This window comes from Bubalus bubalis, chromosome 4 (genome assembly GCF_019923935.1).
Source record: "Bubalus bubalis isolate 160015118507 breed Murrah chromosome 4, NDDB_SH_1, whole genome shotgun sequence".
NCBI lineage: Eukaryota > Metazoa > Chordata > Mammalia > Artiodactyla > Bovidae > Bubalus > Bubalus bubalis.
The window spans coordinates 143,682,712-143,710,320 of NC_059160.1; the positions used below are offsets into that span (position 1 = coordinate 143,682,712).

The following is a 27,609-nucleotide window of genomic DNA, read 5'->3' on the forward strand; positions in this document are numbered from 1 at the left end:
AAATGGACTTGTGTTAATTATTTTTCAAATAGTAGAATTCACTAGTAAACACATCTGTTCCTGGGCTTTTCATTCTTGGGAGACTTTTGATTACAATCTCCTTACTCTTTAGAGGCATATTCTGATTTTGTTTCTTTTGGTAAACAGTTTTGATTCAGTTTTGGTAGTTTGTATGTTCCCAATATGTACTTATTTCATCTAGGTTATCTGATACATTTGTTAATATATAATTATTAATAGTAGTATCTTATGAACCTTTGTATCTTGGCATGTCAATAATCATATGTCTGACTGTTAACATTAAAAATAAGTGGGACAGTATGTTTCAGCCTTATCTAGTCCCATTAAGTTTAATGCTGATCTTTGTCTAGATTCAACACTTCATTAAGGAGTATAAAATGAGTATTAAAAAATATTTCTTCTAAATTTATTAGTTGAAATTTTTCTATAGAAAACTTAACTCATCAGCTATTAAGTCATCATGAAATACAATAAAAATGCTTTTCTCATTTACTAATTTTTAGAAAAATGAGTTGTTCCAGCAACTTCCAAGGATAAGCAATGAAGTTTGTTTTGTATTGATTTGGGTAAAAAGAGGATCATTATGAAGTCATAGATTTCTTATAATTGGTATATTTCCACTTATTAAAGATATTTCCTTTTTTTGACCACTGAACACACTTCTTCAAGTTGTCCTTCTGCCATGATCTTAGTAGTCTCTGCTTTTTTTGTAACACAAACTACCCAAGGCTATTTTCATACTTTTTTGGTTCCAGATATGAGATCAAACTCTTTTCTAAGAAGCCTTGGTTCTTTTTAGTACAGAATCTACAACAATCAAAGAATATTCATTCCTTCTAGATTGCACATATTTACTTGTATCTCAGATCTTTCAGTGGTCATAGCAAACCAACAAATTTATTTTAGAAGGAGAAAAGTAAGAATTCACACTGATACTTTTGAGTCAAAGCAAAGATTACTTTTAATTTGATTGCTACCATTTTATATGTCTTTTCTCTTAAGCTGAAAATCATGGTTTCTAATGACAATAAAATAAATACTTATTTGCTTTATCCTATTCTATATGCAGTATAGTGAAATAACTACTAATTTTCCTAATAACAATAAGACAACAGAATGCAGTTTAAGAGGCTCTTTGTGAATTCGATTTATCTTTAGGCTATTTCCCACTAGTGATGCACAACAAAATACTATACTTTAAAATGACCTAAAAGAAATCTTCTGCAGTTGTACCACTAGTAATTCTGTAGAACTGTTTTAATATACAAATGTAAGTTAGCTTTTTAATTATGTATAAGAGTTTCTAGGTTTCAAAGTCAAAACATAAGGCAAGGCTCATATGGTCTACCTATTCTTTTCAAATATAAATAACATGTATCTTCTTTTTCCTTAATGGTAATATATCCTGAAAATCATTCTACAACAAAATAGAGATCTTCCTCATTCTGTTTTACAGGGCATGACACTACACGCAGCGGAATTACCACAGTTTATTCAATTAGGCTGTTACCGTTAAGTATTTGGATTTCTTCTATTCTTTTGTTATTAAAATATTACCACAGCAAACGGCCTTGTGTATACATAATTTTGTATCTTTGGAATAGATTCTTAAAACTGCTAAGGGACAGATAAGTCAAAAGGTATATGTACATGTAATCTGCATAGTGAATTTATAAAAGAACTTGAAAAAAATTAACATCTTTATGGTAGTGTCTTCATATCCATTAACATGCATGTCTATTTATTCTGTTTTTAAATTTTGTAAGGTTTTTTTAATTTTTGCTATTTGTTTTGCGCAAGGAAACTGCTTTGTAAAGTAATCCTAATCTAAACTGCTTTGTAAAATAATCCTAATCTATCTTCAAGAAGTTCTCAACTGCTTTGTAAAGTAATCCTAATCTATCTTCAAGAAGTTCTAAACTGCTTTATAAAGTAATCCTAATCTATCTTCAAGAAGTTCTAAACTGCTTTATAAAGTAATCCTAATCTATCTTCAAGAAGTTCTTGCAGAAAAGCAAAAGGCATTGATACACAACTACATTTTAACTTTCAACAAGGAAAACTAAAAAATATCTTACTTTTGAAATAGTTAAAACTATCTAATTTTGTTGAAAATAATATATACCAAAAATTCCAGTGATAAGTATCTATTTTTCTCTCAAAAGAGAAAAATAGAGCTACTGTTTTGAGAGAAAAATACAGAAGATTAATAGAATTCACATTAAAAAAAAACTCAACAGATATAAAGACTTAGAAATCTTGGGAAAATAAGAAGAGAGCTTATCTGAAAGAATGAATTTGAAAAGCATTAACATATGAATATTTCTACCACAAAGTTAATCCTCAAGAATAATATTATACAAAATATTCTTTACTATTATGTTCAACACAGCTTATTTCTTCTAAATATCAATGACAGAAGAGAATCACTAAAATTTATAACTTGCCAACAGTGATTACATCTGTAATTTGAACTTTTTTTTAAATCAATAAAATATGGTAATAAGATTAGCAGAGATATAAAACTTCCTTATTCAAAAGCAAGTACAATAAAATTTTTCTAAAAATTAACTTTTGTAATTGGTCATTATAATATTTTTTTAAAGTATCTTTAGTACACTGTATTTGATAAGGACTGAGAATAATTCTTATTTTGAAATTTCCAGTGGGGGGGGGGGTGGGAGTAGTAAATGTGTAGAATTTTTACAAATCTGATGAGAAGTAACTTTTTCTTGACAATTTTATCTACTATGCAGGATAAAGAAAGATAAAGATGCAAAAATATTAATCTCTAATTCAGTCAATGATAATTTGCTAGTTCCTTTATGTTAACATAATAAATAACACTACTGGTAAAGGTTAGCCTATTTTCATTTTACTTCTAATTGCTAGAGAATTATACAGTACTGATACTGAACTGGTACATATTCAAGGAAGTGAGAGGTCAGAGTTAAAACCATTAGCAAGATGATGAAAAGGTGATGAAAGCTCATTATAACTTCTTGCATAATACTGATTCTTGGCCTAGGGATAATAGAGGAATTCAGTCTCCTCTGTTACTTGTTATACTTATAAGCCACATAGAAGCTAAATTAAAATTGGGCAGAGTTATGCAATATAAGTAAGATTGATACACAAAGCACAGTAAGCCTGACACACTAAAAAGAAATTATTTCATTCACAATATTATTCAAGCAGTATTTAATATTAAGTTGTAAAACTCAACAATATATATCATCACCACACAAACAGCAGATCACAATTCACATTTCGTAACATAAAACAGTTGAAATATAAGGTAAACTGTTTTTGAAAACAGATGATAACCTAAGTCCCTTTTTCAAGATAAATTATTTTTTAGACATCAATAAATCTCAAGATTTCAATACACAAAGCATTAAAATATTCACTAATTACAAAAATAACTACATAAATATTAATAAAAAAGTTTTACAAGAGTACAATACCTTGGTTAGTGCAGCAGTATGATCTTCTCCACAACAAATATAAACTATTTTCTGAGTTCTTAGTGACTTTAGTAAATTAGGAACATACCTATCTGAAAATTTCAATAAGAGAACAGTTAACGAACGTATTAACGAACAGTATTTTTAAAATTAAAACTCTTCTACAATGTGTTTCTCTACAGCTTTCCCAATGGTGGAAGACAGTGATAATTAAACCATTTTAACAATTCAATAATTCTGTAGTAAAAGGCTAAGTTGGGTTGCCAAGTCTTTCTATTCCTACTACAGTGATAAAAGAAAGGTCTAAAAAGGGGAATTTAAATTCTAATCTGCCTCAATGCCAATCTACACTCAGGAATCAAGGAATTTCAAAGCTTTTTGACTGCTTCTAATACATATACATCATTCTTTATATCTACCTCATGATAATTAAGCTCATAGCATCCTACTTTGAAACCTAAAACTATACTTTCTGATGTTTTATAGCAGGAAAGATATAATAAATACCATAAATTGACATAGTTTTCTTATGCAGAACAAAATACTTTTAAATTCTCCAATTGTTATAGATCAACAACTCATTTTGTCTAACTCATTATAATTATGTTGAACTTTATTAAATCAGTCTTTGTATTTCAAATATTGGCATTCAACCTAATGCAGCTATGAAAAATCAGTTCCCAAGATCCTAATTTAAATAGTTATAATTTTTTAAAATTCAAAAAGTTTATTTGTAAGACATTAGCATCACCATTAACAGATTAATTAAATGACTCAGATATAAATATTTCTTTGAAATACTCAAATAGATGAGCACTTTGTGTTACTTTTCAGGATAATTTTACAACTTTTTTCAACTGATGGTAGCTGATAATGTGGTTACCCATCTGAAGTAATGTTTTTCTCAATTTTCTTTTAGTAATCATTAAACAATGAAGATTTTTGTCCAAATATACTTTCTCCATTTTATTTTAGAATAAAATACTATTTTTGGCCTTCCCACAATCTCCTAAAAATATTATAAGGTGGAATTTTTAAACTAATCTCTCCATCCCCACTTCAATCCCAAGGAAGATTTGGGTATACTTCTCTCTGACACTAAGAATCACTAATTCATCTAAAAAAATCATCTCTCTTTAAAAGTATATCTATAAAAAATGCAAACCTACCATTTTCATCATTAAGACCTAGTTGACCAAATTTGTTGCGTCCCCATCCAAAGATAGCTCCAGAAAGGGTGAGTACAAAACTATGGGCTCCTCCGGCCGCAATTTGCATGAAAGGGATTCCAAGTAAAGACTTAATCAGCTGTGGTGAAGCTTGCTTTTTACAGTCAATGCCTAAACCCAATTGGCCATATTTATTCTGTCCCCAACAGAAGACTTCACTTGCTGTAAAACAAAAATCATAAATTACTATTTTTCTCACACACAAAAAAATTCCATTTGAAAATCATCAGTTATTTTGGGACATTCTTCCTTACACTGGATGAAAATACATATTCCTCCTTACAATTATTTCTTATACGATACTATCTAGAACAATCCATATTAGTAGAGTTTTACTTTGACTCACTTTACTAATGAATAGGCTAAGTCACATAACTGAGGGTAATCTCATTTCCTGATGTTCCTTTAGAGATGTAGTTCAACTTACTTTACTAATGAATGGGGTAAGTCACATAACTGAGGGTGATCTCACTGCCTGATGTTCCTAAGAAACACCATCTCTTTTTAATATTCCTCAGGTCTCATTTTTATTATATGATTTATTCCAAGAGGGACTCATTTAAGCTCAAGGCTTCAGTTATCAATTACATGCTAAACACCTTCAAAATTTATCACTACCCTACATCTCTCCTCTGGGCAATAAATCCATGTATCCAATAGATTACCTGACAGCTATACTTCGATATTTGAAAGGTACTTCCAGTTCAGCATGCCCTAAACTCAATTCACAATCCCCTTCCTACCTCCCATACCTGGATCTCTTCCTAATGTTCCTCATTTTCAGTAAATAACCATCTTAACTGATTCAGCAGCACAAGTCATAAACATAAGGAGTCATCCTTCATAGTCCGCTCTTCTTTTACCTTACATACAGGTTTTTATTAATTAATCTATCACCTATCAATCAAGTCATATACTGTTTTCTTTCTAAAGAAAAATATGGCTAATAGATCAACACCTACCCATTTCAACAGGTTCTTATAATAGTTCTCAGTTCAGTTCAGTTCAGTTGCTCAGTCGTCTCTGACTCTTTGCAACCCCATGAACCACAGCACACCAGGCCTCCCTGTTCATCACCAACTCCCAGAGTCTACCCAAACCCACATCCATCGAGTCAGTGATGCCATCCAGCCATCTCATCATCTGTCGTCCCCTTCTCCTCCTGCCCTCAATCTTTCCCAGCATCAGGGTCTTTTCAAATGAGTCAGCTCTTTGCATCAGGTGGCCAAAGTACTGGAGTTTCCGTTTCAACATCAGTCCTTCCAATGAACACCCAAGACTGATCTCCTTTAGGATGGACTGGCTGGATCTCCTCACAGTCCAAGGGACTCTCAAGAGTCTTCTCCAACTCCACAGTTCAAAAGTATCAATTCTTTAGCACTCAGCTTTCTTTATACTCCAACTCTCAAATCCATACATGACCACAGGAAAAACCATAGTCTTGACTAGATGGACCTTTGTTGGTAAAGTAATGTCTCTGCTTTTGAATATGCTGTCTAGGTTAGTCATAACTTTCCCTGCAATGAATAAGCATCTTTTAATTTCATGGCTGCAATCACCATCTGCAGTGATTTTGGAGCCCAAAAAATAAAGTCTGACACTGTTTCCACTGTTTCCCCATATATTTCCCAGGAAGTGATGGGACTGGATGCCATGATCTTCGTTTTCTGAATGCTGAGCTTTAAGCCAACTTTTTCACTCTCCTCTTTTACTTTCATCAAGAGGTTTTTTAGTTCCTCTTCACTTTCTGCCATAAGGGTGGTGTCATCTGCATATCTGAGGTGATTGATATTTCTCCCGGCAATCTTGATTCCAGCTGGCACTTCCTCCAGCCCAGTGTTTCTCATGATGTATTCTGCATATAAGTTAAATAAACAGGGTGACAATATACAGCCTTGACGAACTCCTTTTCCTATTTGGAACCAGTCTGTTGTTCCATGTTCAGTTCTAACTGTTGCTTCCTGACCTGCATACAAGTTTCTCAAGAGGCAGGTCAAGTGGTCTGGTATTCCCATCTCTTGAAGAATTTTCCCCAGTTTATTGTGATCCACACAGTCAAAGGCTTTGGCATAGTCAATAAAGCAGAAATAGATGTTTTTCTGGAACTCTCTTGCTTTTTCCATGATCCAGCAGATGTTAGCAATTTGATCTCTGGTTCCTCTGCCTTTTCTAAAACCAGCTTGAACATCAGGAAGTTCACGGTTCACATATTGCTGAAGCCTGGCTTGGAGAATTTTGAGCATTACTTTACTAGCGTGTGAGATGAGTGCAACTGTGCGATAGTCTGAGCATTCTTTGGCATCGCCTTTCTTAGGGATTGGAATGAAAACTGATCTTTTCCAGTCCTGTGGCCACTGCTGAGTTTTCTAAATTTGCTGGTATATTGAGTGAAGCACTTGCACAGTGTCATCTTTCAGGATTTGAAATAGCTCAACTGGAATTCCATCACCTCCACTAGCTTTGTTCATAGTGATGCTTCCTAAGGCCCACTTGACTTCATATTTCAGGATGTCTGGCTCTAGGTGAGTGATCACACCATCATGATTATCTGGGTTGTGAACATCTTTTTTGTACAATTCTTCTGTGTATTCTTGTCATTTCTTCTTAATATCTTCTGCTTCTGTTGCTGCTGCTGCTGCTGCTGCTAAGTTGCTTCAGTCGTGTCTGACTCTGTGCGACCCCATAGACGGCATCTCACCAGGCTCTCCCGTCCCTGGGATTCTCCAGGCAAGAACACTGGAGTGGGTTGCCATTTCCTTCTCCAATGCATGAAAGTGAAAAGTGAAAGTGAAGTCGCTTAGTCGTGTCCGATCCTTAGCGAGCCAATGGACTGCAGCCTTCCAGGCTCCTCCGTCCATGGGATTTTCCAGGCAAGAGTACTGGAGTGGGTGCCAATGCCTTCTCCATTTGCTTCTGTTAGGTCCCTACCATTTCTGTCCTTTATTGTGCCCATCTTTCCATGAAATGTTCCCTTCGTATCTCTAATTTTCTTAAAGAGATCTCTAGTTCTCTCTACTTGACCACATTTGCTCACCCATTGCTACATTTTTTTTACAACTCTAAACATCTTTTACTTATTTTTATAAAATAAATGGCACTAATAATTGACATACTAATAAGTGATTTTTAAAAATTCATACCATAATAGTACATACTTACTAAGTTTCTCTCCAAACTAGATCACCAGTTGCTCTTCCAAAAGACAAGCACTCTTACCAACTGCTGGTATGCACTTGCAGAAATACTCTATGGACATTAACTAGCAGACATTTGTATATACAGAGATATAAAAATGTAGATCTGATATATGGTAGACACCATAATAGTGGTCTGGAAAAGTTTCAAATTAATTATTCCGTAAATTTATATGTTCATGTGTTTATTTCATAATGAAACTCAAATGAGCTGATTTTTTTTAAAAAACATAGATCTGAAACGTTGCTCACCTGAGAAAAATTTGTCAGTGCCGTCTCACTGCTCTTGGGATAAATACTTTTAACAAGGCTTATAAGGTTCTACAAAATCTACCTATGTTTCTGAGCTCATTTCACACCAATCTCTTCCCTCACTCACTATACTTTGGCCATACTCAGCTTCCTTCATATTTTCCAAAGCCAGTTTCTTACACACTTTTTGTCTCACACACTCTGCCTAAACCTTCCCCTCACTCTTGTCTAATTTACTTCTATTCTCTCTTCCTTAACCTCCAAGATTAAGTTCAATCCCCCTATTATGGGATCTGAGTATCCCAAACCTTTTTCTTTACAGTCTTCTTTTGTAGTATATGACTATACTGTTATCTGTATGACTGAACCGTAAGGGCTAGGCTAGTCCCTAAGGGTGACTCAGTGGTAAAGAATTCACCTGCCAAATGCAGGAGACAAGGCTTTTGATCCCTGGGTCAGGAAGATTCCCTGGGGAAGGAAATGACTACCCATTCCAGTTTTCTTGCCTGGGAAACCCATGGCTAGAGGAGCTTGGTGGGCTACAGTTCACAGGGTCACAAAACAGTTGGATACAACTCAGCAACTAAACAACCACCATAAAGGCTAGTACTATACTGCTTACCACTGTGCCTATTTCATACTGAGTGATCTGCTCCCCACCCCAAAAATTTGTTTTTCACTAAATGAATAAGACACTGCTAAAACATGAAGCTGAATAAGGCAAAAGAATACTTGTCAAGATAGAAAAACTGTCCTCATCAGTAAAGCCTTTGGGTTTAAATTTATCTTGAATTTATCTACCAAAGTACCAAAAGAGAAGTTGACAGGTAACATCAAAAAATACAGGGATGCCAGCCCGACCCCTCATTTTATTTCTTAGATGGAATAAACCCAAATCCCTTAACACGGCACGTAGGGCCCTTTGTAACAGGTTTGTTTTTACTTCAACCACTACTTAAGTATGAAAATGTCTCCCATGCTCTGAAAATACCCATGTAAAATTATATGCTGATACACAAATACACAAAATACTTTCCTTCTATGCTCTCACTAGTACTATTACTTTAGGCAATCCTTAACATTTCCCCCTAGCTGCTTCTCAACAGGTCTCCAATTCTGAATTATATTCATCTTTCAAGACTTGCAGCAAATATGAATCCCTTCTTTACTGTTACCAATTCTATTGACAAACTACACTTTTCCCCTTATTCCCACAGTATTTTACTTTTACCTTGACCAAAAATAGTATATATTTTTTCTGCCTCAATTATAATATTTGTACATCTGCCTCTTCTATTAGATCACATGGTCCCTAAAACGGTCTCTCAGTTTATCGGTATTTCCCTATAGTTCTAGTCTACTGTTTCATTCGCAGTAGGCCTCACAAGGCATTTAATAAATTTAAACTAATAATAATAAAGCCACTGAAACTTACTTTTATAAATGATGTAACAACAAATACATGGGGCTTCCCTGGTGCATGTGTGCTGGCTCAGTGGTAAAGAATCTGCCTGCCAACAGAGGAGACATGGGTTCGATCCCTGATCTGGGAAGATTCCACATGCCCCAGAGCAACTAAGCCTGTGCGCCACAACTACTAAGCTGTGCTTTAGAGCCTGGGAGCCACAATTAATGAGCTCATGGGCTGCAACCACTGAAACCCTTGCCCTAGAGCCTGCACTCTGCAATAAGAGAAGCCACGCCACAATGAGAAGCCTGCACACCACACCTAGAGAGTAGCCCGTTTGCCACAACTAGAGAAAGCCTGTGCAGAGAAACAAAGTCCCAGCAAAGACAAAAATAAATAAACAAAATTTTAAAACTATAAAAAAATAAATATATATGGCAGGTTCTCTACTAACTCATAATCGTTAGCGAGCATAGGAAGAAGTCAAAAGAAATAAGCGAAGGTACCAGGATGCTTAGACGACTTTCTATTTCTAGTCATAAAAAGTTTATCTGTGAGATCAAATGAAATTGGGCAAGTTATAAACTTCCCCAGCTATGAAGGAATAATGTTCAGCAAGCTAAAGAACAATAAGATGCAAAAAAATCAATTTCATGTCTATATTCTTGCAAAAAATGATTTGAGAATGACACCATTCAGAATAACAAAAAACATCAAATATCTATGGAAAAATCTAACAAAATGTATGTAAGATCTCTCCACAGAAAAGAACAAAATATTCTTGAGACAAATTCAGAAGAGATTAAAATGGGAACATACCACCAGTTGCTGCTGCTAAGTCACCTCAGTCGTGTCTGACTCTGTGCGACCCCATAAACGGCAGCCCACCAGGCTCCCCCGTCCCTGGGATTCTCCAGGCAAGAACACTGGAGTGGGTTGCCATTTCCTTCTCCAATGCATGAAAGTGAAAGTGAAACTGAAGTCGCTCAGGCGTGTCTGACTCTTAGCAACCCCGTGGACTGCAGCCTACCAGGCTCCTGTGTCCATGGGATTTTCCAGGCAAGAGTACTGGAGTGGGGTGCCATTGCCTTCTCTGATATCACCAGTTGAAGAATTGAAAAACTCAGTATTACAAAGATTTTCCTCAATTTGATTTAGAGACAATGTGCAATCCCAAACAAAATCCCAATGGTTTAATAAGTGTCTATGAAAACTGCCAAACTAATTCTAAAATGTATACAGAAATGAAAAGGATAAAGAAGAACCGGGGCAATGTTTAATAAGGATGAAGTTGAAGAAATTTCGTCTTTAAATAAGAAAGCTGAAAAGGCAAAAGAAAATAGAAGCAACGCTTACCTTTAGAAAGTGCAAGTGAATGATAGTAACCACAAGCAACCTGTACTATCTGGACATCCGACAAACTTTTAATATTTCTAGAAAAGAAGAAGAGATCAGGATTAGTTAATTCCATTTCATAAATGAATCCTGAATGCTATTTATGCTATTTATTGACCACCTACTATGTGCAAAGAGTTTCCTTACCAGCAGTTCCTTACTAGTGTGACCTAGCAGTTTATGCTTTTTTCACACAAGCCCAATTTATAAAAAATTTACGCTAAAATCAGTAAACAAAATCTAAGTATGAAAAATTATGAGGTGTGATGAGAAAACACTTTGAAAGGACAATATTTAAGCACAGTAATCTATGCTCATACTTCAGTGCTTTCGTATGTTTTTATTATCAAAATTTGAAAAAACTTTAACTTAAAATATGAAACTTGGTAATATATTTCTAAGACAAATGTACATGATCTAATTTGTCAAAAATCGGTGTATTTGGCGCAGTTTAGTACATGCTCTCCTCCATCATGTTCCTTAAGAACCAGCAGGGATTCCTATCATGCGATGCTACCAATTCACCATTATGAAACCTATTCCTTTTGGACTATCCTTCTTCTTCTTTGCATCTAAATCAGTGATATTAAATGTATTTAATTCTTTACTATAGAAACTTAATTCATATCTATTATGATCACTGATGTGTGAGGTCATATTTCTGCCATCTCATGTTTCTGCCTTACATTTTTTTAGCTTCCTTTCCCCCCCAATTTCTGATTTTTCCTTAACCGCAATATAACTCTAAAGGCTAAGTGTTAAAACATGAAAATCAAGTAACTCTGTGCATGAATCATCCCAGGTTTTATGTAGTTCACCTTCACCTGGTCATTCTGTTTTTCCTGCATTAACATTTTCAAGAAAAAAAGGGGGTGGAAAAATACAGTATGTTTCTTATTTCCCTTTACCTGATACTGCCACCTGACCTGATTCTGCCATATGAGAGTCTGGAGCAAGTTCTGACCAGAGTGTCGATACCCATGATTTTCGGGAGGCAGCTTCAGCAAACCAAATTTTGAGCGGGAAAAAGGAGAGTTACTCTAATTCCATATTGTTGTATTAAAAATAATTTATTTAGTGGATTTATGTTCTTAACTACAAAACTTGAGAGTTGTACTGCTACCATTTAGCAGAATCCAACAAGTTAACAGGGTCCAACATATTTTCAGATTTTCAAATATAGCAAAAACCTATATATACATTGGCAAAGCAAAAACAGGAATAAAAAAATACATGGATATGTACAACTGTGAAGTTATTAAACATTTACTGTTATTGCTTATGCATATTATGTACATCATACATTGAATAGTGAACGGTATTAAATGGTTTTAAAAAAACAACTGTTCCTGGCATCAAGCCCAATTTGCAAGACTAAATAAAATCTTTTCAAATTCTACATTCTAACAGCACGCTGTTTTCTCCTTCATGGCATTTATCTCTATAAATTACTGGAATACTTATTCATTTAATTATTACTAGTATACTCTGCTAAACAATACGCTCTGCAAGAGTGCAATATTATCTTATACCCATGGAATCCCGAGCACCTACCACAGTGCCTGGCAAAATGTACGGGGAAACAGAAAGTATGTCAAGTGTCCACTGTTTGAGGATAAGTGAATCTGTAACTTCTTTGAGGTTTTAGTATTAAACTATTCATAAAGTTTGCCCCCAAAACTTCTAACTAAATTTGCACAGCAATTTACACTCAGTGATTCTCACTACCAAAATATTATTATGCAGCTTAGAATATAGGATGAATTTTTTAGTTGTGTCTGCTCAGGAGAAGTGAAGATGTTCTTCTGTGGAATTACTGTTTCAAAGGAAAGAAATCTCTGCTTTTGTCTCTATGGAGATGTAATACACTGAAGATGGGGGAGTGGAAGTGGGAACGAGAAGAGGGTTTGCTTTTTATTTTTTTAAGCTTTCGGGAATTTAAAAAAGAAACAAAAATACTGTTATATATATATATGAATAGTAAAGCAATTTTGCCATGGTGCATTTTTCCTGAAGAGACAAATCAGAAAATTCTTAATGAAACAAAGTTTTATAGAATTCATCAAATATACTCCTCAATGAGTAAAAAAGATAATGTAAATGTTTTTCAGTTTTCAATTTTTAAAAGGATTCAAATCAAGTTAATAGGAAAGTCAAAACGAAAGAAATTTTGTAAATAAAAATATATTTACACATGTATATGAAGATTCCTAATTAATAAGAACTATGAAAAGAAAATCTAAATTTCGGATGTCTAGGATAAATATTTTATAAATACTTATAAATTTAACTCCCTAAACTTTAGAGTTCTTGTCAAACATTTTTAAATGGCAACATCACTAAAATTATTCATTGTAAAGAAATTATTTCTTCACTGAATTCTGAAAGATGTTTGAAATTTTAAGGAAACAGTGCATAAACCTGGAAATAAGATTCATACACCCCTCCCTTGAGAAGCCTTGAAGTCAAAACATAAGTTGTTGAATATGTGTACTGTTGTATTGTTACATTTTTCCAACTTAATGTACAGTGGCAATACGGCAGAAACCAGGCATTTCCAATTTGTCTGTAAAGGTAAAATTCTTTAACAACCATTAACAAGAAACAGTGATAAGTTTGAATATAATCAAGAATTTAGTATGAAATCAAGAATTTGAGGAACTAAAGCATTAAATATTTTGCCAATTCGAAAATCATCAAGGTGTATACACTAAATAAATAAAGCTTTTTGTATGCCAAATGTACCTCAAGAAAGTGGTTTTAAAAATAAATTTCCCGGTAAAACATAATCAACAATTTTCTATTTCCCAATTAAGCCACAACTTTCTTATTCATCTGAGAAAAGTTTATAGCTGATTTTGAAAAATTTAGGCTAACAACTGGTCTAGTCTCTATCATTAAATATTCTTTAATTTTCATTTTAATCTGAAATACTCTGTACTTTCATATGCTAATATTAGGCAGAAATTGTAACATACTTTTTGGCCATGCCATGCAGCTTGCAGGATCTTAGTTCCCCTACCAGAGATCTAACATGGCCTACAGGTGAAAGCAGAGTCCTAACCACTGGACAGCCCGGGAACGCTCTGCAATATGCTTTCAAAACTGAGTTAAATCAAGAAAATCTATTCATATGTCTGAGTTTCCTTCTATCATATGTTTTATTCAAAACGTATGTGAAAGTTACAAAGCTGGCTGGCATTTCTAAGCACCTAGAAAAAGGTTTGGATCTAAAAAATGATTTGGTGTTGAGACTTAAAAAGGAAAAAAATCACTAGTGGTCTTTCATAAAAACATACTCCTACTGTACTATTAAATTGCCCTTTAAAATATGAAGTACCAGTAAAAATTTATATGTATGTATACATATGTGTGTGTCACAACAGATCCAAATCACATTAGCCCAATGAAAAACTGAGAAAGTTCAACAGGAAAGACGCCCTTATACACAGTTTAAAACTAGTAAGAGGTTCAGTAAATACATAAACAGAGACGTTTAAATCAAAGGACTCAATTAAGATCTCTTACAGGTCCCCATTCAGGTTCATAAAAGAGCAAAGTTACAAATAACAGGATTATTGGGCAACCTTCAAATAAACTGTCACATAATAAAATTTTCTCATCTTTCTCTCTTTACTAAGCATCTATGGATTACTGTCTCTTAGACCAGACTGAACAGGAAAAAAAAAAAAGGAAAATTCAGTGGAGTGAAAAATATTGGAAACTAGACAGCCTTGTTGTGAATCATGGTTTTGAAATTAAGGACTTAGAAAACCTAACATCTAACTCTCTTTTCAATACTAAAAACACAAAGTTCTTAAAAATCTTAAATAAAAAATTCCATTCTACAATAATTACTTATGGAAGGAAATAAAGGCAGTAGAGAATGTGACAAATGTGAGATCACTCTGTTCCTATGAATGCTTTGCATTTTGTAGCCAGCAGCCATTTGGCTGCAAATTAACATTTTCTAAAAGAAATCAAAATTGAAATGACTAAAAAAATTCAATTTACTTAGCTTAAGGAAAAAACTCTCTCTCCCAACAGCACCATCATCAAAGAGGCACTAAAAGCATAACGGGAAATGTGTTTGCTATTTAATTGTTATTACAGAAGAAACAAAAGGGAAGAAATTTGTTTGGGGAGTTTTGCAGAATTTGATTACAGGTTAAAGAAAACACATTAATGAGACATATCCCAACGTCTCAACAGACAGCTCATTACTAGAACAAATATAAAGCATCAAACTAAAGATGAAAAAAATATTTTAATATGCTAAAACAAAAAAAATATTTCAAATGTATACTTTTTAAGTTTTTCAACAGACATACACACACATATATACATATATATACATTTGATAAAAAGATATGGGCTTGCTGAAGGAACTAGCTACCATCCCTATTAAAAAAAAAAACAAAACACATCATTTCTAATGATAAGAGCTCTGTTCTGTTTTTTTGTTTTGTTTTGTGGTTGTTTTTGGTTTTTTGTGCCATGTAACTTAAAGGGATCTTAGTTTCCTGACCAGGGATTGAACCTGTGCCCTTAGCAATGAAAGCATGGAGTCCTCACTGGACCACCAGAGAATCCCCTCCTGTTCTGAAATGTATTATTTCCTGTGCTCCAATTTCTTATCCTAGTAGTTACCTATTTCTTAAGCCACGGCAAACATTAATAATGTTAAATTAAAAACAAAATATCTAAATGTGTATATTATAAAAATGCTATCTGGAATAAATCTAAAATGAGTGTAATACCTTGGTTCCCTAGAGAGTTCTCTTTTATTCCTATAACTATTACCAGGGGAAAAAACATAAAAAGAGTTTAAGGAGACAAGAATTTGTATAATTTTAAACACTATGGACGAGTTAGTGTATTAATTATGTACCCAAAAGAACTGGTTATTTTTCTTTAAACCTTTATGTTCAGGATTACAGTTTTTAATATTAAAGCAATGGTGATGCCCTATATAATTCTGTAAAACTACAATATTGATGAAACACTGCTTATTTTTAAACTTTGAAATAATTCTATGATGAATCAGTGGTTAGCACAAATTAAATTGTGGTCAGTGCTATGTAAAAATGTAGAAAGTGAATTATTCTTTTTACTCTAAGCATGTGGGACTTCGACATTCAATAAAAACAATAAAGACTAAAAAAACAAGAGAAAAAACAATCAACCAATATTTAATGGTTTAGTCTTAATCCACTTAAAAATTTCAGTGAGAGAAAATTTATAATAAAGTGTGCATTCTCTACCCCTTATCTTTATAAACATACATAATCTGGGAGAAAATATAAAATATACAAAAAACAAGCATTCAATCCAAACTAAAGGCAAGCACCTACCCAATAAATGCCTTTAGAGCTTAAAGGGGAGAATTGTATGTCAACTCTTAAATGCCCAGTAGTAAGCAGAATGATTTAGATAACAAATTTATTATAAAAGATTGTTAAAGACCCCTTTGTCGGTCACCTTTGTTACCTGGGTACTCTGATACATTCCTCTGATCCTAGCAGGCCAAGTTGTCCATCAGAATCGAGACCCCAAGCATACACCTGGCCCTTGTCATTTAGTGCTAATGTATGAGCTTCTCCACATGAAACAGCTACAATATTTTGGGCATCCAGGGCAACAACCTGCTCTACAGAAATCAGAAACAGAGACATTACATTCTAGTTTTAAACCCCTAATAAGAATAAAACTATAGTCTTCATCTTGTACAAAAAAGCTAAGGAAATGCTGAAATACAGACTGTAATTTAGTTATTCTACAAAACCTAACAAATACATTCCACACAAAATTCTCATTGTAGTAAATACAGATATACATCACAGGGCATAATCAACTCAGATTATTAAGTAACTTGAATATTTGGGGGAAGAAATTAAAGGTGTATAAAAATTTTCTCGGGAATTGGTCTTCACTCAAAACCATTACCAATAAAAGGAGTCCAGCTGAAAAGGAATCATTTGAATAAATCGGCTGTTTTTTAACAATAAAATCATAACCAACATATGTATTACCATATGGGATACTACTATGGAGTGATTCTGAAACAAATGAGATAATCTGAATTAGCAATTTCTGATAGGAAACAAATTCTTTACAGATCTCGTAAATAAAGTATCTACTAGATATGCTGAGGAGAGAACTGAAGGGCAATGTGACTATAACAAACAGATTTCAGTTTATGGGCTGCTATTTTAATGTGAACGATATAAAAACTCCACATGTGGTTAAAATATGTTCAAGTTTTAAATCAGAAATTAATTTAAAATATTGGCCCTCATAAGACTGTCAATAGCCATTGACAAACCAGTAAAGAAAATGAAATTGCTTCCTTAGTCTCTTTAAGATGTGCACAATTGGTTTTTTACTAGTACACAAGTTTTTTTAAAGACATCATTTAAAATTAACCTCTTAAAAAAATTAACCTTTTTTAGCCTAATAATAAAGCTATGTCTTCTATAAACTCAAAGTGTCTTTTTGCAGAGCTGCTAAAACTGAACCAATAAGAGCTTCCTTAGAAACGTAATTTTAGCTCAGTGTACAAATACAGCTGTTCAATAATAAGAGATTACATCATAGAGGTTTGAATCCCTAAGTAACAGAGAAATTCAAATTTCATCTGCATTACTTATTCTGCATTTTGGGGTGGGAAGTCAGCCCTTAGACAGCCTTAAGAATTTGTATAAGTCTAATGATATGTCTTTTTAAGTACTTACCTTACAATACTATGAGTTCATAATTCGTGAAGTTGATAAATAGTACATGGAAATTCAATATATGAATCTCTCACTTTTTTGTGTATATTTTATATATATACATGTTTTTATAAAATTATATTGCAGAAACATACGAAAACAAAACATAAGATATATAACATACTGCCCCTCCTCCCAAAAACACAAAAGGACTTAAAAGTATGGTATCATTTATTTACATCAAAACACTCCCATAAATCTTAATTATGAAGAAAGAAGTAAAATGCAAAAGATCTATTAATCTTTCACAGAGGACCCCTGAAATGAATCAATGTCTCTCCAGAACAATCCTCAAAGGAGATGGAATAAAGAGCAAAAAATGAGAGGATGATAAGAAGGATGAATAAGACTGGTTGGTTCAACATAATATAGGAAGGGCACTTAAATTTGATATCAATTGCTATAAAATCAAAGACACCAAAAATCCAAGAAACAAAGAAGACACAATCATTCATGCCAAATATTAATACTTACTGTATACTTCTTGTGCTCTAAGTACTAGAGAAAGATAAATAAAACAGAGTTCTAGTCCTCAAGGAGTTTACGGTCTATAGAAAAACAAGTGGGGTAAGGAGTCTTATTAAAGGCAAAGGTAAAGATATACAAAAGGCACCAGGGGAACATGAAATACTTTTAAAAGATACTAGGAAGAATTTTGGAAGACACTGACACTAAGTTAAGTATGCGAGGAAAGAGAAAGAGACGCCTCGTATCTGTTAGAGAAAATCCAAATTACTTCTTCAAATATAGCAAAACAAACTAAAAGCAAACTGAAACAACTGATTTAAAAAAAAAAAAAAAGAGGGAAAACGTAGTTGATATGTCAAATAAAAACATAACCTCCCTAATATTTAAAGACTAAACAGGAGGAGGGGGGAGCAGAAGCTCAGTGAAAAAATGGGCAAAAGATGTGAACTGACTGTCCACACAGAAAGGAACAGAAATGGCTCTTAATCCTATGAAAAGATGTCAAATTCATTGATGAGAGAAATGAAAATTCAAACTAGGCTGAGAAGTCAACAATATACTCACTTGGAAAATTCATAAAGCCATAAACTTTATAATTTGTATACTTCTCTATTTGATTACAAAAGTTTACATTTATCAAAAGAATGAGAAGACAAGCCACTGACTGGAGAAATTATCTGCAAAAGACACACCTAATAAAAGACTGACAACCCTTCCCCCAAAATAGATCTATATATTAAATGTTCTTAGAACTCATCAATAAGAAAACAACCCAATTAAAAAATAGTGCAAATGACCTGAAATAACACAAGAAGAAGACATAAAGATGGCAAGTAATTATCTACCAACAGAGAACTGCAAATTTAAATGAGCTACCATTATAAGCCTATTAAAATGGTCAAAACCCAAAACACTGACAATACCAAATGCTGGTGAGGATACAGAGCAACAGTAGCTCTCATTCACTGATGATGGACATGTAAAATGGTACAGATACTCTGGAAAATGGTTTGGCAGTTTCTTACAAAACAAACCATACCATTATATGATCCAGCAATTGTGCTCTTTCACATTTACCCAAAGGAGCTTAAAATTTATGTCCACACAAAACCCTGCACATGGATGTTTATAGCATCTTTATTCAAAACTTGGAAGTAACCAAAATGTCCTTCAGTAAGTGAATGAATAAACTGTGGTATATCCAGACAGTGGAATATTTTTCAGTGCTTAAAGAAATGAGTTATCAAGCCATAAAAACACATGGAGGAGACGTAAATGCATATTACTAAGTGAAAGAAGCCGATCTGAAAAGGCTACAAAATGTATGCTCCTACCATATGACATTTTGGAAAAGGTAAACTCTGGAGACAGTAAAAACATTACTGGTTGCTTGGGTTTAAAGGGAGGAAGGGACGAACAGGTAAAGCAGAGGGGATTTTTAGGGTACTGAAACTATTCTGTATGGTACTATTACTATTCTGTACAATACTAAGTGAGCTTCCCTGGTGGTTTAGATGGTAAAGAATCCGGCTGCAATGCAGGAGACCCAGGTTCAATCCCTGGGTCGGGAAGATCCCCTGGAAGAGGGCGTGGCAACCCACTCCAGTATTCTTGCCTAGAGAATTCCATGGACAGAGGAGCTTGGCGGGCTCATTTCATTATACAGTAGTCAAACCCATCAAATGTACAACACAGACAATGTTACAGTAAACTATGAGTGTGGATGACACGATGTGTCAGTGTAGTACATTAATGGTTAAGAAATGTACCCTTGTGGTACAGGCTGTGGGTACTGTGTGTGTTGGGGGGGGGGGCAGGGGGGGAAAGGTTGTATATGTACAGTATAGAGTACCTGGGAACTCTCTGTACTTACTGCTCAGTTTTGCTGTGAACTTAAAACTGCTCTTACAAAGTAATTTTTTTAAAAAAGCTTATTTATAAAAACACATTCACCAAGACAACATTTTTCATCTCATAAAATTCAAAAGTCAGATAACAATCTGTTGGGGGGAAATGCACTCTTGTATATTCATAGGGAAGTACAAAATAGAACCACCTTTATAAAAAAAAAAAGTGTCAAAACCTAACAAAACATACACAATTACCTTTTGGTTCCAGATCTAGTCCATTCTGAAGGAGATCAGCCCTGGGATTTCTTTGGAAGGAATGATGCTAAAGCTGAAACTCCAGTACTTTGGCCACCTCACACAAAGAGTTGACTCACTGGAGAAGACTCTGATGCTGGGAGGGGTTGGGGGCAGGAGGAGAAGGGGACAACAGAGGATGAGATGGCTGGATGGCATCACTGACTCGATGGACGTGAGTCTCAGTGACTCCGGGAGTTGGTGATGGACAGGGAGGCCTAACGTGCTGCAATTCATGGGGTCGCAAAGAGTCGGACACGACTGAGCGACTGATCTGATCTGATCCAGATCTAGCCTACAGATACATCTGTGTACTAAAGGGCAGCAGAATATGCCAACTCAAAATATGCCATTTCGGCATAAGGATCATTTTGAACTGAAGGCCACTAAGAAGAAAAGCTCTCTGCTCTCCTTCGATGTGCCTAAAAGCAGGAGATAAACCTGTAGAGGTGTCCTACCGTTCCTCTCTACCAGGAAGGTCAGGAGTTAATCACTGGAGACAACTCTAGACCCTTATCAGCTGAGAGACAGCACCAGTACAAACTATGTAACAAACTACACTCAATAGCCCTATCTTTCTTAAGTTTCCCCACACATTTACCTCCCCCAAATTGCCAACCCAGAAACTCAAAAAGCCGTTTTCATCTTGTTACTTCTCTATTTATTGTTCTTTTAAGATGCCATATAAGCCCATGTTCCACTGTCCCTTTGAGTTACTCATTACTGAGTGCTAATGCATGCGAACACAAGGCAATACACTTATTTTGCTTTTCTCCTTGTTGATCTGTCCTTTGTCTATATAGGCCCCAGCTGGAGAATCGAGGTGTACATGTGTGCGTTGCTTCAGTTGTGTCTGACTCTTTGCAACCCTGTGGACTGTAGCCTGCCAGGCTCCTCTGTCCATGGAATTCTCCAGGCAAGGTACGGATTCTTCAACTGGAATGGATCGCCATGTCCTCCTCCAGGGGATCTTCCTGACCCAGGGATTAAAAATGAGTCTCTCATGTCTCCTACATTGGCAGGCGGGTTTTTGTTTTTGTTTTTACCACTAGCGCCACCTGGGAAGCATACAAATATACAAATATGCATGTGTGTGAATGTGTGTTTTTACATATATCTGCAGTGCTGTATAAAATAACAAAAGACTGGAAATATTCCAAATATCCATCAATAAAGGATTTTGTCCACACACTGGGATTCTATGCTCTGAAAAATAAAGAGGAAATGCTACAAGCTGATGTGGAAAGATCTCAAGGGTATAGTATCAAGGGAGGAAAAAAATCAAGATGTGAAATAATGTACATGATTTGTTATTTTCTGTCACAGTTACCTATGTTTATTATAGCTACAGGGGATGTGGATACAGAGGGAAATAGGGTGGTCAAATATAAGAGCAAAGCTTCTCAATGTGTATTTATATTATTTTGATTTCTGAACCACATGAATATATTCTCTATTCAAATTTGAATAATTTAAAAAAATTAAACATTAAAGAAAATAATTAAAGCAATGTATCAAAACCAATGTTTTCACTAAAACTTAACTGAGCTCTTTAAGATTTCTCTACATACTAAAAACTCAAGATAAATAACTTTGGTTCTCTTAGAATTTGAGCCCCATCAAATTACTAAGATACCTATTTTGAGTATAAATAACTATTATTTGCCTTAGGAAAAGTACTTAACACAGGCTTTTCAGACAACAAATATACAAACTGATAAGTTCTGTGTACAATTTTTAAAAATTACTTTTTTTTCTCAAATGGCCAATCAAAATTAAAAGGCTCAACCATTTTTCCCCAGTATGCTAGAAAAGTCAGATCAATGTTAAATTGAGACATTCACATTCAGGACAAATTCTGGTTGAATGCTTGAAACCAGATGGTCTGCAAAGAGAATCAATGATAAGCAAGAATAAAGGGGGAATGAATAAATCCAGCAAAACAAACCAAAAAATTCACTAGAAAATCTGGCTTGATGTCTTGTATGAGAAAAAAACAAACAACTCATACCAAACCTAAACAGTTAACATTTGTTGTGTTTATTATATAGTAGGTACTATGGAGCCTGGTGGGCTACAGTCCATGGGGTAGCTAAGAGTCAGACATGACTGAGCGACTTCACTTTCACTTTTCACTTTCATGCACTGGAGAAGGAAATGGCGACCCAGTCCAGTGTTCTTGCCTGGAGAATCCCAGGGACAGGGGAACCTGGTGGGCTGCCGTCTATGTGGTCGCACAGAGTCGGACACGACTAAAGCGACTTAGCAGCAGCAGCAGCATGCTAACTCTATAAGTTTTAATCACCAAGCTATTGAATATATTTGCCTTTCAAGGCCAAAGAACACAGAAAAGGGAGAAAAAAGTGAGAATTATATTCACTTTAATTTAGGCTGAGTATGGAAATATAAGGAGGATATAGAAGAGGACAGAAAACAAAAGAAAAACCTGTCAAGCAAGCCCATTAAAAAAACTATGATTCCTTTGATAAATGGGAGCTACAGGAAGATGTTAGAATTATGAACAAAGGATGCTAAACTTGCTGGGAAAGGTTTAAAGTAGCACAGGATTATTACAATTGACTATAATTCAGAAATAAGGTATTTTTTTAAAAAATACAAATTCACACAGATAAAAATACATGGCAAAATGTTGGCCACTGTGCTATTCCTTCAACTTTTCTTTATGCTTCAAAATGTTCACAGAAAAATTTAAGAAACGTAACACTGCTCATATCAGTATTTATAGTTCACAATATTTCTCTTTAAGAAAAGAAAAAAAGGACCATTTAGTTTGGGGAGGCAGAAAAAGGCAAAGAAAACTTAAAAGAATAGGAGACTGTCTTGAGAAAAGCAGAAAAAAAAACATTTTCAGAGAAAGGATCAAAAACAAAAAAGATAAAGCACTAGAGAGAAGTAACATATCCATCCAGTAAATACTGTCAGGCAGATATACTCCAAATACAATCTAACAAGTCCTAGCTCATTGTTACTTCTGGTTCTTACACTTGCACTGTTAAAATGCAGTATTTCTGAAAACTGATGGTGCATCATTTCATTAAAGAGAAAAAGGCCATCTTTGCCCCATAAATCCAAAACACTGTCATTCTTAGATTTATAAAAATTAAAATGTTTAACCTAATGCCAGTTTTCATTTCTACATCATTTTGCTGCACAAGCATCATAAAAGAAGAAAGAATATGGTTGCACATCTTTTTAGCAAAAGGTTCAGGTTCTTATTGTAAAACGTTACATGACAAAATCCTTCCACCTGAGTAACTAAGAACAACCTATTTCCTTTGGGATCTAACAAACATGTTCATCAATTCCTGAGTTTGTGAAAATTCATGTAGAATATCATCTCCAGAATTCACTCTTTTACGAGTTCACTTATATGATCGATTTCACCATATTCATACAGTGGTGTATCTACATGTACCTTCTGATCTGTCCTGTAATTATGTATATGTTCCTCTGTCAGTTTTCTTCTCTTTGCCAATATGGACAGAAAAAAAAAATTTTTTTTTCATTCTCAACTGTGGCTAATGAAACGTACAAAAAGAGAAAAATAAAAATGACAAAAACTGACTCCAAACTTCTTTCACGTTTTCTTGAAAGATAATTTAAAACTCTGCACAATATATGAAAAAAAAAATGCTAAATATGATGGTTTATTTCACCACTGTACCACCCTTATAAGAAACCCCACCACTGTTACACTTGTAATTTTCTTTAGTCTAGTTGGGAATACAGATTCTCATTATTCACAGTAGTTATGTTTCATAAAGTCACCACAAATACTTATTTAGTCAATACTGAATCACTGCCCCTAAGGAAAATACAAGATTAGGGTGCTACAAGTCTCCAAGTCTCTTATCACAACACTTTATCAATCATTCATAACCTTGTTTTGTGTTTCCATTTAAAGACATCTTAATTAATATACATTTGTAATCCATTAACACTGAATTCACTGCCAAAACACTGTAAACTCATGCCTCAGTATATTTTTTCCAGGCTTCTTGTGCCTAGGAACACTAGACAAAACCTGAGCAGTATGCACAGGGGCCATTTTAAACAGTAAAATTGCCCAAGAAAAGGTACAAAAATGCAAAAAATGTGGCACTAAATATACTGCAAAAAGGACATATTGTAACAGGAAGGCAAAGCACTGCTTTGTTGAACCTCGGCTGGGAAGCTACTTATATTTTGCAGCTCTGCATGTGCATGTCCAGGAATCACCATGAAAAGCTCCATGAGTATTGACCAACCGTGATCCATTCTGATTTAATAACAATATACATAAACACTTCTTCCTAGACAACCAATCACAAGATATACAAGATGGTCTATTAAGAGTCTTTTGCTAAATGGGTTTTAACCTGATAATAGCAGCTTTCCCAATAGCTCAGTTGGTAAAGAATCCTGGGTTGGGAAGATCGGCTGGAGAAAGGATAGGCTACCCACTCCAGTATTCCTGGGCTTCCCTTGTGGCTCAGCTGGTAAAGAATCTGCCTGCAATGAGGGAGACCCGGGTTCGATCCCTGGGCTGGTAAAATCCCCTGGAGAAGGAAAACGCTACCGACTTCAGGATTCTGGCCTGGAGAATCCTGGACAGAGTCAGACACCACTGAGCGACTTTCACTTTCAAGATATAATCACCAATAGCATGCTCTGAGAACCTTGAAACCATGCAAACAGTAAGTAAAGAATGAGTTGTGTTTTGGTTTAAAGGTAATACTATGGAAAACCCATTAGTAACATATTCACAACAAACTTCTCTTAAAAGTTGCATCTTATTCAAAATTCTAAAACAGCTATTTGAAGGAAAATACATTATCGTGTTACTCTGTATCCTCTTTCATCTACAGATTTCAAAATCTTGCTATGGGATAAACGGGTTACCCCAAAATTCATATGCTGACAGTCATAATTCACAGTATCCAAGAATGTGACCTTATTTGGGAAAGTGGTCATCAAGGCTGTAATCAGTTAAGATGAGGTCTGATAGGAGCAGGGTAGGCCCCTAATCTGATTTGTGTCCTAACAAAAGAGGAACCAACCCTACCTGACACCTTGATATTCAATTTCCACCCTCCAGAACTGTGCTAATATATTTCTGTTACTTAAGCCACCCAGGTTGTGATATTTTGTTTCGCAGCCCAAACAAATACACTTATCTAAATATTTCTGGGTTCAAAACATCCCTGTCAAGTCAGCCAAGTAGCACCATCTGTATTTTAAAAGTGGTCCACAGAAATAAACAACTTATTCTAAATAATTCAATCACAGATAAACTTGATTTTGAAATTTAAAGTTTCTATTAATAGTTCAAATTACATTATTTTCATGCCAAACAATTTTTCAAAGTTGGCAAAAGACACACTTCTCTAAGCAATCTTTAAATACAAGTGCAAGGGGGAAAAAAAGCCTTTGAGAGAGCAAGTTGGCAATATGTATTACAATTCTAAACATGCATGCCCTCTGACCCCCAAACTTTCCTTTTGGGAAACAACAGGAAATAACGTGATTTCCAGTAACAGGTACATAAATAAATATGGAATATCCATGTAACAGAAACTGGTGCTTCTATTAAAATACGTCTATATAGTACAACATGAAAAGATAAAAACATATTAAATGAAAATGCAAACCACAGCATTTTATGTAATGTGTACAGGACTATGTATTTTAATACAGGTATAAAGTTATGCAAATATAAAAAATAGTAGTAGTCAGTTTTAGGATGCAGGGGAAAAAGCGGCTTCTACTTTTTAAAACATTTCTGTAACTTCTAAAAACTTATAGAAATGTATTAGAAAAAAAGAATTAGAAAAAAAGAATTTTTTAAGATATTTGAAGTCCCCAAATTATAAATGACCCAAACCCCATAGGGACAACTGTCCTCTGTTTCCCAAAATCAAAATACTAGGGAAATAACTAACACAGACTGATAAATTTTCTTCCCTAAGAGACAGTAGTAAAGTATTATTTATATTTAAAATGTGATATATAGTTAAGTTAAATGTTACTCACAAAAATTTATCCCGAGCTTTGTGGAACCAATAAAGCAAGAGAGCCAAACAAGCCAGGATAGATAATGAGTGGAAATAAATTCTAATATGCAAATGTAAAACTTAAATGAATTTTTTTATAGAAAATGTTACAAAGGTTAAATATAATTATTAATAGAATATTATACTTAGGTATAATGTGTTTTAAAGACTGGTTTGAAAACCTATTTATGACATGCAGCAGTATTTCCATGAGCAAAGAAAAATTTTGCTTTTAAAAACAATTCATTCATAAATCAGGGACTATCTGGTATAAAAAGTACAATTACCAAGCATGACCAAAGGCCACAGTTATTCTCAACTCTTAATATGGTATATGAATTGAATGAAGTCTTATGTATATTTTTAATTAAAAAAAAATGAATTCAACTGAATTTGCAAAGCTGTCAATGTTTTATACACAGAACAAAAATCTTGGTTGATGTTTAATGCTCAAGTTATCAGGGTCTAAAAAACAATAGTTATGAACAGCAAAAAGCACAGTCATATTAATAACAATTACAAAACTGGAGGTCAGAAGGATATACTTGGTAAAAAGCTGATTTTAAGAACCTCCATTTCAATTACTCAGTAAATGTTTAATTCAGTCAGAGATTAAGTTTCAAAAGCCTCCGCCTACCATGCTTCACTATTTGCTATATAGATTTTCCCCTTCCCTCCTGAATAACTCAAAACTTCAACTAAAGCAATGCAAAGCACACTTAATATCAATTTCTAGAAATTTAATGTTCACAAAATGCTATACAATGAAATTTAAAAGGTAATGCATAATTCCATTCGTATATAAAAATATGTCACACACAGCCCAGTATACGTGCAGAGAAAAGACTGTGAAAATAGAATTTCCCTGGTGGCTCAGTGGTAAAGAATCCACCTGCCAATGCAAGAGACAAAGATCCAATCCCTGGTCTGGGAAGATTCCAGAGGACAACTTGGGCCAAAGGACAACTGGGCCCGTGTGCCACAGCAACTGAGCAAGTGGCTACAGAGCCCAGGAGCTGTAACTACTGAGCCCACGTGTCAAAACAACTGAATCCAGAATACTCTAGAGCCCATGCTCTGTAATAAGAGCAGCCACCGCAATGAGAAGCCTGTGCACCAAAACTAGAGAGTAGCCCCCTGCTCACCTCAACTACAGAAAAGCCCAAGCATCAACACTCAGCACAGCCAGATAAATCTAAAATATT

General features: G+C 34.5%; 1 protein-coding gene across 11 annotated transcripts in view; it reads right to left on the reverse strand.

Moving 5' to 3' along the window:
• HERC4 (HECT and RLD domain containing E3 ubiquitin protein ligase 4) overlaps window positions 1-27,609 on the reverse strand; it is a 126,495-nt gene that overhangs the window by 78,846 nt on the left and 20,040 nt on the right. For all 11 annotated transcript variants that reach the window (XM_044942176.2, XM_025284610.3, XM_044942177.2 and 8 more), the window contains exons 3-6: window positions 16,457-16,616; window positions 10,928-11,004; window positions 4,658-4,879; window positions 3,489-3,580 (exon numbers count right to left, since the gene is read on the reverse strand). In XM_044942176.2, the coding sequence (XP_044798111.1) occupies window positions 3,489-3,580; window positions 4,658-4,879; window positions 10,928-11,004; window positions 16,457-16,616 (551 nt within the window). The remainder of the gene's footprint in view (window positions 1-3,488; window positions 3,581-4,657; window positions 4,880-10,927; window positions 11,005-16,456; window positions 16,617-27,609) is intronic.